The sequence below is a fragment of the Morone saxatilis genome, unplaced genomic scaffold (assembly GCF_004916995.1).
Source record: "Morone saxatilis isolate NCDOM2014 unplaced genomic scaffold, NCSU_SB_2.0 Contig23, whole genome shotgun sequence".
Taxonomy (NCBI): Eukaryota; Metazoa; Chordata; class Actinopteri; family Moronidae; genus Morone; species Morone saxatilis.
The window spans coordinates 4472182-4485028 of record NW_023339796.1 but is presented as its reverse complement, the minus strand read 5'-3'; the positions used below and the strand labels follow the sequence as shown (position 1 = coordinate 4485028).

General features: G+C 39.7%; 1 protein-coding gene and 1 long non-coding RNA gene across 3 annotated transcripts in view; one reads left to right on the top strand and one right to left on the bottom strand.

Moving 5' to 3' along the window:
- LOC118334712 overlaps positions 1–1925 on the top strand; it is a 3445-nt gene extending 1520 nt beyond the window's left edge. The window contains exon 2 of the long non-coding RNA XR_004797025.1: positions 1439–1925. This is a non-coding gene — a long non-coding RNA (uncharacterized LOC118334712). The remainder of the gene's footprint in view (positions 1–1438) is intronic.
- Positions 1–12847, bottom strand: part of kirrel1b (kirre like nephrin family adhesion molecule 1b) — a 70468-nt gene that overhangs the window by 18459 nt on the left and 39162 nt on the right. For both annotated transcript variants that reach the window (XM_035670751.1, XM_035670752.1), the window contains exons 2-6: positions 10298–10447; positions 5839–5988; positions 4592–4749; positions 1494–1644; positions 718–823 (exon numbers count right to left, since the gene is read on the bottom strand). In XM_035670751.1, the coding sequence (XP_035526644.1) occupies positions 718–823; positions 1494–1644; positions 4592–4749; positions 5839–5988; positions 10298–10447 (715 nt within the window). The remainder of the gene's footprint in view (positions 1–717; positions 824–1493; positions 1645–4591; positions 4750–5838; positions 5989–10297; positions 10448–12847) is intronic.

The window sequence follows — 12847 nt, the reverse complement described above, 5'->3', positions numbered from 1 at the left end:
CAAATTTTAGATTTCCACTATAAGACAATGAGTGCTATTATATGATCAATTAAAGCTATTAAACTAACATTTAAAAAGCCTTGATGTCAAAACTTGGGGGAAGGAATGCAAGTTAAAGAGATAAATTTGTCTCCATTTCTGTTATGCACATTGTATCTTGCCAGATATCTAGCTCAAAATCATATAACCATATTGTACATCTGCCATAGATGACATTCTAATATACACTAAATAGGCTTAGTGCCTAAGTGCCTGGCAGTGCTCCCACGCTGGGACCCTCTGGTGGAGTCTCAAACCTCAGATTAAAACCACTGTGTTAAAGTCCAGCATGTAGCAATTTCAGTGCTTCACTCCTGTCACTTAAGATACAAGTCAGCATTTAATTGTACAAATGTTCAATACTTTCACCAATTCTGTTCTGCAAGCAGAAATTACAGTTCAGGATCAACTCCAGATGGTGGTTACAAGCAGATTGGAATAGATGAAAGAAAATCTATTGGCTTTAAACAGAATTGCAATCCAGACTGCAGGTATCAAATTAAACGCTGTCTCTAAAAAAACATTGATCACAAAGCCCATTTCATCCTGACCTGAAAAGTTGCAGCAATACTTTCAAAGTAATAGTAACATATTGTTTGTTTGATAAACAGTACACATTCTTTTTAGATATTAAGGAAAACTATTTACTATTTAAGGTTGGTAAAATTTCATCCATACCTGAAGCCCATGATGGGGGGATTGGCTGTGGCCTGGCAGGTGAAGGTGACTCTCTCGCCCTCCAGGACAGAGCGAGGCTCAATGGATAGGGTCACCATAGGAGGGTCTACACAGTGAGAGATACATATTCACTGCACAGCTGAAGATAAACTGAATCATAATGTGAATGACTGTTGTGTTTCGGCTGCGCCAAGCTACTTGACGATTGATTTCCCACACAAATAAGTCACACAAACTATAAATTTCACAATAAAATCTGGTGTTCAAAACCGCACTGCTCTTCTGTAATAACACAGCATTGGTTCTACATCTAATGTTACTGCAGTTATTCTCCCAGTAATTACTAACTACGCTGGGTTGGAAAAACACATCAATCTTCTTGATTGAAAATTCTAACTATTTTCCTTGTGAGCAATTCATTCCTTATTTCTTCAGGGACACAACTGAAAGCCCTTTTAAAACACAAAAAGTTTCCGGTTTTCCAGATGTTGAACAAAATCCACTTGCAGAGCTGCTTTAGGAGAAAATTGCCAGCTCCTAAGATGGTGTCAAATCAATGCAAACTGCTAAATCAAACTTGGGACCAGCCCCAGAAATATAGTGGCTGTAAATTCATATGCACAGCATTTGTGTTGTTTGTGAATAATTACTTCAACTTGTCAAGTGCTAGGGCAGCTGATTAAAATTATAACATGATTTTGCTATGTGTCTACACACAAAGAGTTTGGCCCCACCCATGCACCTTTACAGTCTGACAGAGAACAAGGGCAACATACGGTGGACGTTGAGGGCAACAGTGGCACGTTTGCCCATCGGCACCGCCGGGTTGCTGGCAACACAGGTAAAGTTGCTGCCGCTGTCGGTGTCAGCCGGTGTGATGGGCAGGTAGCTCCTGGTCGTCACCCTCTTCCTGTCTGGTAGTACTTCCTGTATGGCAAAGAAAAAGGGAGTAAGAGGAAAGTAGGATTGTGGGTAGAGGATGATGTGGGTAGAATTTGGGGAGGGGAGCCGACAGAGACAGATCAAAGAAGAGTAGGAGGAGCACGGTGGATTGGGAAGGACGAAAAGGACAAAAAAAAAAAAAAAGCAATGGGAAATATCATGGGAGAAATAAGACAGAAGAAAGGAAGGAGACATAAGAGGGTTACTAATGGAGCCAAGAGAGATAAAGAAATAGCATAAAACGGAAATAGAAACAGCAAGTAATACAAATAAAATAACATTTTTAGACATCATGCAGGATAAATAGAAGTTGGAAAGAGAATTTAAAGTTTAAAGTAGAAATCTTACAGAAACCCATGTTCTTGTACTTTATCTTCAAAATACATAAGTATAATGTTGGCTCAGGAAAATTACTGCCTACAAAATGTTCTTTCAATTAAAGCAAGCTATTTGGTTTTATAACGACACTGGACTTTGCATTTAAAATGAGAGCTGAATACAGTAACACAGCAGCGCTAAAATGTTTCACAGATTTATCAGCTAAAACAACCACTTCGCAGCTTTTCTCACATTTATATCATCGATTGGGTTTTCAGTTAATTGGTCAGACAGAAGAAGTAATTTGTAGACGTCAACTTGGGGTTTGGGAATTTGTACACAGTGTTTGACATTTTATAGATTAAATGATTTCTGTAACAGTTAGACAATAACTGAGAGAGGAATTAATAATAACAATAATCCTCAGTTGCAGCCGTAAAACACAAGTTATACATGTGTTTCTGCGCAATGAGAACATAAAATCCAGTTTTGTTGAATCCTGGAGGTGGGGTGCTTTGCAATGCAGCAACAAAATCTGTCAAGAAAGTGTCTACAGCCTTTGCTGTAGTGTAAATGCGTGGTCAGTAACAAAGTAACATAAGAGCAGCATGTAATATGTATGAGCATGTGTGTAGGGGGGCATAAAACTGGCTGCAAGAGATGTAAAAAACATCTGTGTTTGAGTGTGTGAGTCAGTGTTTGCTGCTGCCTCTGTGTGCATATGAAAGCATGAGTGTGCATATGTGAGTGTGTGTCTACGTGCATGTGTGTGCATGCTAACTGGCATAATTTGTGTAGGAGAGTATATGGGAGTGTGAAGAGTGTGAATGCTGGAGAAAAGAGTGTAAAATATATCACTGTGATCACCTACAGTGTCACCTAGTACAGTTCCAGGCTATATGTATGTGTGTGTGTGTGTGTGTGTGTGTGTGTGTCTTTGTGTTTGAGAGCATCTCTGTCTTTGCATGTGGGTTAATTAAACATACTTTTCCTGTTTATAGTTTATTGTTTATAAAAGTATCTTGTATTGGATCTGTGCATGTTTCAGGTTTTGTCACGACCATAAAGTGTGGAAAGTAACTGATATCTAGTATGTGTATATGTTCTGTATCTATCTGTATTTCTCTTGTGTGTGGAAGCATGGCTGACGATGGTAATGTAAAGTTTATTGAAGGGGGGTGGGGGTAATTATGCAGACATCACATGTAGACTTTGGATCAATTGGATCAGGGGAAGATTGATCTGATGAAGATCCAATTGAGATCAAAACGTCTATCTAACAAATTTGTGGTTTAGAGTCAGTGTGTGGGCATTACTTATTGTGAATACAAAGTTTACTGAAATACCACAAGTTCATCTATTTAACTACAAGATAATAATACAATCTAACCTACGACCTAATAAAAGTACAAGTAAAAGAACAATGCAGAGATTATAAAGCTTCTCTCCAAACCTGATTTTCGTTTATTCAACTTTAAAAACCTCTTAAACGCAGAGAAACCACAGGTTACAGCTATTATGATTCTTTATTGTCATTACGCTCCGAAACTTAATTCACAAATCCACTGAAATGTGGAATGTGAAACAGTGGATGACTAACTCAACACCTCGCGACCCCTAAAATAAACTGATACAATAAATGAATCATATGATAAAGAAGAGATGTACACTCTAATGTGATGCTGTTGTTTCTCTTGTTTGGCCTTAGAAGAGTTCTGCACTGAACAAGTGAGCTTCTACCAGATGAAACATAAAAGGCATGCTGTGTCTACATTGTTGACTGTGGCATCATTCTGTATCTAAGCCAGGCACAGGGAATTTTGTGTGGCCTAGTTTTGTATAATTTAAGATGAATGTGTCTTGTCTTGGTCCAAAAATGCATTGCCGGCTTTGTTTCATTAAATGTGATGGTATAATTTAGCAATTTCAGTACTTAATGTTTTACTTTCAGTACGTTTTGCCTGTTCATGCCATTCATCAAATAAAAGAGCAGTCAAGTCTCAGAGTGAGAAGATGGGATGTTTCCATTGAAACTAACTGATTTTATTAGGATATAGTAAATAGATAGCAGCAATGCATTTCAGAGACGTTTGTGCTCTTTCATTGCCACTGTTAAAAACAAATACTGTGTTAATCAGATCACAAATGCTTTAAGTCTCCTGCCAGGTTTCAAGGCACCAGTTGCTGCTGCCCACTTGTAAGCAGGTCAGAATCTCCCATTTGTAAGCATTTAAAATCATTACTTAATAAATATGGTCCCTCTCTGCCAAGATGTTATGATTTTGTCAACTGAGGACCAAGAAAGGCTTATCTACCATACTGTGTGTGTTTCCCTAATGCAGGACTCTAGGGGAGATGTGTGGCCTGAGGTGTACATACATACTTCATAGTGCCCATGGCAAAAAAACACATAAACAAACAACAAACAGACTGAGAGTGAATGCAGTGCAGATTGTAAGTGCTAGAGTTTGTGTTACAAACTCCTTTGAAGCCAATAATAGGCATAATGTTAGTGTATTAAAATCTTCATGGTTTTATTTCTGTTATATATGGAATCATTTGTACACATGTGTTCCCTATCATCTGCATATGTGCATGGGTGTGTGTGAGTCACCGTGGACTGGTAGGCTCCCTCCACAGAGACTCCATCCTTGGTCCACAGGATGTGGGCTGCAGGCTTGGCCCCGCGGGTCACACAGGTCAGGTTGTACGGAGTCCCAGCCATCAGCAGGAGCTCCGGGGATCCATCCACCACCGGGTCCTCAGGGGGGACTGGAGGAGGCACACACACACAAAATCATAAATGTGTAAATGCACTTGCACATTTATGCAAGTGTGCACTAATGCATACAGACATATCTATGTACCCACAAAATACTGTCCAACGTGATGATTTTCTAGTAGAAGACCTTGAGGTATTTTCTCCTTTAATGTCAATAAAACTCATTGGAAGCATTAAAATCAGATTTCTGTTCTTTAAATGTTCACATTTTGGTAATACAGCATGTGGTTTTCACCAAACATGAGCAAAATGTTATCCTAGGAATCAGGAGAAGTTTATGCCATGTTGTTGAAATATCCAAATCCTGTCCAGCATTTTTCTCAGAAGGTTATAACAGCTTGACCTTCAACCTCTTTGCTGTTAGTAGTTTGTAACTGTCTAAATTCCTTTCTAATAGCTTGTCTCTGTTCCATATTTCATTCTTCCTTACTTAATGTAAGGTTATTCCCATGTCAGATAAGCAGCTCCACAAGATTGAAGAGATACAATAAATGCCTTGCTCAAGAGCCCCGTAAAACTGCAGCTTATGGTATTTTTCCTCATCTCCATCTGTTGTTTCACCCAAATCTGTGAGCTAGAAGATTTGAACCTGTACACAAACTTTGTTTTCTAACCTCCAAGTTACACACTGCTGCTCAGGTATTTCTCAGTTTGGATTATTGTGCTTTTTTTAACCATCTGTAATATTGTAATGTTGGCAGAATCTGTTTCCCACACCCAAGAAACTTATGGATTCTGGAAGTTGACTTGCGAGGGAGAGCTATTTGGCTAATGGAAACAGATAGGACACCCAAAGATTTTCTGCAAGGATGATGCATCAAATGCAGTCAATAGTATAGAACCAGTTGAAACAGGTCTGATAATGTGTGCATCCACATTGATGATGTAAGTTTAATCACACTGGTAACACACTGTAAATATGTCTCTGAAGAAGCCTCTGCCTCTGTGAAGCTCTTAACTCAGGAAACACGCTCTTCGCAAGGACATAAGTATCAACTTGGCATTCTTTGATTGCATAATCATCTCCGGCCTCCTTGGAATGAAAAATGTTGCCATGTATGTGCAGTGAGTTCACTTACTGAGTACATTGAGTTTGGCTCTCCTGGAGCGCAGGGCGGCCTCTGTGGCCTGACACTCGTACAGAGAGTCATCAGACAGCTCAGAATTGGAGATCTCCAGGTTGTACTGGCCGATGTCCAGAGCCCGCAGGACACGATACCTGGGCCAGGCTGCAGGAGACACACACCAGCTTCACAGTTAAATAGATGGTAGACATCCAGTAGAAAACTCACTTTGTGATTCATACGCTTCTGTTTTAGTTCTACTATAAGTGGTGTGTGTTTATTTGCAGGTCAGAAAACGACTGGTCAGAAAAGACTGATGAGGTTGGACAATGAACTTCTGGAATATGATTTAAAAATAATGTACTGTACTACCTGGAAAGCATGACCCACTGTTTTAAAATGATAGCTGGCATGAAAGAAGAGGCACATAATGCGCTGCTATCACAGTCATGAGTCATCATAATAGCACTGCTTTCACAAATGATCGGTCTGAAGATAATGTCTTTATTTTAGAAACACTGAGTTTCAGGTAGGTACACTGAGAAATGAAACTTTATTTCAGGTTTTGGAACAAAACTTTTTGTTTCCATCTACTTAAAAGAAAACTCGATGAAAATGTCAGTTCACGGGGAAAAGGAAGCTCCAGATTCACATTTTAGAGCTGGCATTTTTTTTACCTACTATATTTCTTTTAATGAAGGATGTCTTAAACTCCTGTTAAAAAGTTTAGGCTGGAAAAGTACAGATAGTGGAATATGAAAGAACATGCTGATAATTTAAAGAGGTAGTTCAATCAACAAATTTCTATAAAAAGTAGTCCTTATGAAAACTGTTCACAGTGTCTTCTGTGAACTACCCAGAGTAACAACAACACTCTTCCTGGAAAGGGATGCTTTTTGAAATAATGCTGTGAGTTGCACAAACAAAATTCCATTCATCTCCATTATATTGGGGTTGCAACACAAATCTCACAGACGGATATTTTAAAAGCTTAGCAAATAAAAGGTAAGGGAGAACATATTTTTAAGTAATTTTGCTGATCTTACCCTTTAAACACACACACAAAAAAATAAAGGGAAAGGAACATAAAATCTTTGAAAACAATTATGCATCGTCTTTTATTCAGTGTCAGTGACTGTATTTCTGTCCTCTGCTGACACCTGACTTGTTTACAAGATAAAGCAAATGTAAAAGCTCTTATGAAAATGGATAAAAGCTACATCACAATTACATTACATCAATCAGAGGCCGACAGCAGCAAATGGGACATATTTATGTGAAAATGTCAAAGCTTTTTATCATAACACACAGATAGCATTTAGCATTAATAGCATTTATTTCAGAAGTTCTGAGGACCTTTTGGGATTAACCAGAGCTGCTTCAAAGAGAAAGGTAACCAACACTCACACAGAAACACACACACAGCAGTGCAGTCGAAGATAAACAGCTGAAGGGTTTTTTGCACAAACACAGATCAAACATTGCTACGTATACAATGATGCCACATCAATTCCTCTATGATACATAAACTGCAAAACTACAGGCAGCACCGTTCCAATTACAACACCCCCTTTTCTCTCTGTTTGAACCCTCGCCTCTCAGACAAAGACATAATTGAGCGTGACGTCCCACTAGGGGGCACTCATTGATCCTCCGTGCCCAATCCTAACATGACATCATGGATTCAGATGGCAAAAGCAGGCAAGCAGGCAGGCAGTTGGGGTGCGGAGAGGAGGAAGGAGGGTGGGTGGGGGGGGGGACAAAAGTATTAGTGGAGATTACATCATCCACTCCAGCACCTCGCAGCATAGCAACCACAGAGGTGAAAGCACCCCGGGGAGAAGGAGAAGGAGAAGGAGGAGGAGGAGGAGGAGGTTTAAGACGAACAATAAACTGCCACCACTGATGCCTGCTGGTAGTAAGTAGATGAGTGTATGTAGGTATTTGCATTGATACATGTAAAATGATACACACATGTACATACATGTTGCTACTCTGATCATATATTAAAAGGGTTTTCTTCATATTTCATGTATTTTATATTTACATGCGCAACTATATGATGTCGATAAAAAATGTTTTTGAAGGTGAATGAACGCAGTTCTCCTGCATGTGTGTGGGTGTGCAAACTGCAGGTATAAATTTACTGCACAATCTGCACACCCACACTGTCATCAACAGCTGTATAAAATCATACAGGGAACATAACAACAACCTCTTATATGTCGTATTTCATGCGCCAACCACACATTAGATCAGAAAAGATTACCATTATTTGTTGGCGCAAATATTAAAAACTCAGTCTGTCCTCCATATATGCCATGGCTTCATGCTCACAGTATAAACAAGAGAAGCAAAAGATTGAGAGACACCATGTCAGGGATGAAGGGTAGAGCCGCAGCCCAGACAACTTAAGGATAAATAATGGACAGAGGGTGATGATAGATGGTTGAAAAGCAGACAAAAAGAGACAAAGAGGACAACATGTTTATCAAACGCCGGTGTGTTTGTCACCGGGACCATGCTCACAAAAGGCTACAAGGACAAAGAGAGCATTACCGACAGAAAGAAAGAAAGAGGGAGGAGGAAGGGATGAGAGGAAGAGGAAAAACAATGGAGGGTGATCTGGGAAATACATAAAGCAAGTAATGATGGAGCTGTAGCTTGAAAGACAGAGGGGCAGGAGAGAGAGAAAGAGAGAGAGAGAGAGAGAGAGAGAGAGAGAGACATGCTGACCTTTACTGAACCTGTGAATTAAATTGAGTTGAACACAAGATTCACATCACATGTCAGATTATCACTTGTGTGCATGCGTAAGGGTTTGTGTGTGTGTGTGTGTGTATTTGTGGGCGTTGGACTGACTGATGTGTGTGTGGGTGGATGTGTATGTGATGTCTATGAGTGCCGTACAGTATGGGTAGTTCTTTATGGATTAATTTACAGTGTGATGAGGAACGTGTGGTTTAGAGCTGAAAGGGCACAAAGTTTGTGAGAGCTAACGTACAATTTAGTACGCACATTATTAGATTGTTCATTAAAGTAAATATCTGTGACATTTTCATATATAAATAAATGTTTTTTTAACTTCTGTTGGGGAGGTTTTGGAATAGGGTTTCATAAAGGTAATGAAAGCTTTGTCTGGGTTTTCTTGAGAAAAACAAGAATTAACAAAAGAAAAACTATGTACTGTGCATGACATTTTAGTTTGCAAAGAACCAATATGTAATAGTCCTTCTCACAGTTTGATTGTTAGGTACAGGCAAATGAAGAGCAGAATTACCAGCATCAAAGGTAACATAACAAATAATATTATAATAATATTATACATTAAGCTACCCGGAGTATACAAATTCATTAAAAGTAGCCCCATCTTTACCAGAACATACACATTTATGCATCAATAAATACAATCCAACAATATACCACATATATATATTATTCTGAAATGGGACCTTCTGCATAATAACTACATTTTGATGCTAATACTTACTGCTAAATTTCCTCGAGTAAAAGTTTGAATGCATGACTTTTACTGTTATTGTGGCATAGTGGAATTGTTACTTTTACTTAGGTAAGAGATCTGAGCACTTCCTCCACCACTGCTTCGAAAACATGTCACACACAAAAACTTAATATACCGTATAATCAACCCTCAGTGGAATTTCTCAGTTCTGTTAAAGATACTTGAAAGATTCCATCTTTCAACAAATGAAAGTCTGTTTAAATCTGTAATCATTTTCATTACTAAGATATTTTGCCAAAATGTATCGTGTGTAAAGAATGAGAACTATCAGCAGTTGCAGTCATAAGATTTCAATACCATCAGTCAGTGAGCCACGGTGGTCAAAAGCTTGTTTGAATATTTTTGCCAAATGGGGTTGAGGTCAGTGGAGAGGGACATTTTTGCTTTTCTTCTTCCTCTTCCAGAATCTTTTCTTTTTTCGCGTTTCCTCTGACCATTTACTGAATGCAGAAAGAAAACTCTCCGTCTGTTGTGTCTTTGACCCCTTGGACTCTCCTCATTTTTGGTTGCATGTGATGTTTCCACTTCTCTGAAATGAAGTGCATTCTACTGTTGCACTCACAGTAAGTCATTCTGGATGTGCGTGTCGGCTTAAAATGTAAATGCGAATGTGCGTCTGCTTTTGTCAGCAGTGTGAGGGATTTTCTCTAATTCAGCATGATATACAGGACTCATTTTTGCCCAGATTGTCACTCACACGCCTCTTGGCTCTTAACTCTCTCTCTTTCTGTTCAGTGTTCATTCCCTTAATGTTAAAAAAAACCCTACACTTTTCAGGCATAATAGCTTTTGTCAGGGTTCTTACAGTCAAAACTGAACCGAAACCGTAGCTGAGTTATTCCCCTTCTTTGATCCCTGCAGCTTGGTAAGGATGCACGGTTCTTCTCTCTCTCTCTCTCTCTCTCTCTCTCTCACTCTCTACCACTACAGGATTTCTTTGCCCTCCCTCACCTCGAAGACCCTCTCCGATGCCGAGGGCCAGACCATCCTTGGTCCACTGGACGATGCCGCTGTAGTTGAAGACCACGCAGGACAACACCACCCGTTCTCCCAGTACCACCGACTGGTCCGCGGGCTCCTGTGAGAAGCGAATGCACCACACTGCAACAGAGGGACAGAGAGGGAAATCAATTTTAAGTTCCTTTCACTGTGACCTGGCCATGAGCTGCCATCTTTTATTGCACTGTATCGAGCTACATAGTCCCTCTTCGGTATTATCGACTGGTGCTTGTCCATATGGTGGCTGTTGGGGTGATTTGTGATGTGTCTTTATTGTGTATAGGGTGTTTTTATTGTCCTCTTTTATTATGTGTTTTTATTGTGAGTGTGTTTTAATATAAACCCTGTCTGTGATTCCAATTTCTCTTACGGGACAGTAAGGCTTTGAATTGCTTGCATTTATGCGCATGTAGACTGGCTGAATGGAGGGACACTGGAGAATTTGCAGATTTTATTTTAGAAAAATCATTCTAATAATTTCTCTCTTTAACTGGACCCAGAGCTCAGTTGCTCGGATTTGCATATTTGTCATTCTTCTGTGCCTTCTGCCTCTGTTTCGTCTCTTTCTTGCCCCCTTTTCAAGTTTTTCCCTGGACTTTGCTTAGGCTTATGTGTGTCTCTGCGTGGGTATGTGTGAGTGAAAGTGTGTATGTGCCTGCATGGTTGTGTAAGTGCGCTTGTGTTGCAAGAACATCATTGCCAAGCTGTGATACAGCCTGCTCTTTTTCATCACACAGTACAAAGGATTTTGCTTACACACACACATTTCCTCCAGCAAAATAAGCCTTTTGGCTATTGCAGTGCCACTAAAATACACGGATATAAAAACTACAAGTGTAGCGCCCGCATACATTAACGCTCTCGCATAAAGAGAAAGTGTCAGGTGAGGAGGCGAGGCACTAACCCGGCGCTGTTTTCAGCCGTTTGCATCATCAGGTAAAATTGTTTCATATTCCAGAGAAAGTCTTGCGAGAAGGCGCGTTAATTAAGGCAGAGAAGGAGACTGTGGAGCCTTAGATGACACATGCACACGCACATGCATGAGCACACACACAAACACGCTGCATCTTATACAAACAGAAGCTCCTGCACACATGCAACATTGAATCACACCCAATTTATGCACTCATACACACACACACACACCTCACTGAGTCATTCACTCACATGCAATTGCTCATTGAGTCACACAGCAGAGGATACATGCAGACACCCACACACACACATACATTTCCAGAGTTGGTGTTTGTCTTCCCGTGGGCTATTCTGTTCTTGGATCATGGTTAAAACAATCCTATTAGCTAATTAAGGCAAAACTGGTTAATAAAGCAGGCCGTGGCTCTGAGGGACACATCTCAGCGGGATTCAACCACAAAGGTGCAAACAACAGGGAGATTTACTGATTTGTCAGGAGGATTACACGACCTGTCATGTTATTTGTGCAGAAGGCTCCTTTTATTGAAGACGGGACTCTTTAGACTTCACAAGAAGCACTTTGATGTTTCATCAACTTTCCTTTTGAATTCTGAATCAAGAAGACAACTGCTGTGACTGTGAGCTGATAGCTGTGATCTCCGTTTGAAGTTAAAGGGTGAATCCGCCTAAAAACACTTGATTACTGCTGTTGTTTGGTTATGTTGTTTTTGCACGTATTCTTCCTTTTGGTTTGGTTTTTTCGTACCTATATTCTTTCATTTGTGAACTGTGAATCATTTTGTAATCCAGCTTTCAAAAAGTTAAGTTTTACTGACTTACTTTTGGTGTCAGCTCACCGAATTAAAGAAAAATGGCTTCTCATTAGACACCACTTTGCTCTGATGTTCAAATAAGTTCAAATCTGGTCCCTTTTAGGCAGACCAAGGAGAAAAAGGATTTTAACATTCTTTATTTAGTAGGCCATATTGATTAAAACACTGACAGCTTCTGAGCTTCAACTTCAGCCCCCAAAATTACTCTTTAAACAGTCAAATGTGGAGCAAACTACTGAAGGAGAAACACAAAAAAGCCTCAATAGACCAAAATGCAATGCAGTTTCAAGACATTTTGATATTTGACAATGATACTACAAAAAGATTTACCTAATCAATGGCAGACAAGTCAAGACAGGCAGATCCTCTAATTATACATACATTTAGTCTATTATGTAGACATAAAGAATATCGACAACTTCCTAAAACCTGACAGAAAAAGTGATCATGATTTCCCCAGCCTCTCTCTTTCTCGCTCTCATCTTCAGAAGTCAAACACAAACAGAGGAGCTAAGACAATGACACAGTGAAAATGGAAGTTGCTGCTGTTTCCCATAGAGAAGAAGAAGACTGAGCTGCTGGGATGTGATATCCTGCTGACATGAGTGATTTACATGTGGGTCATGTTATGCATGATTTATGCAAAATTAACAGCTATTACGAGTAAGGGCCCTCTTCTTCGTGTATAACTCTGTACAGAACAACGCACGTTCTCCTGGGACAGACTGCAGTGTGTTATTGTGTGTTTGTGTGT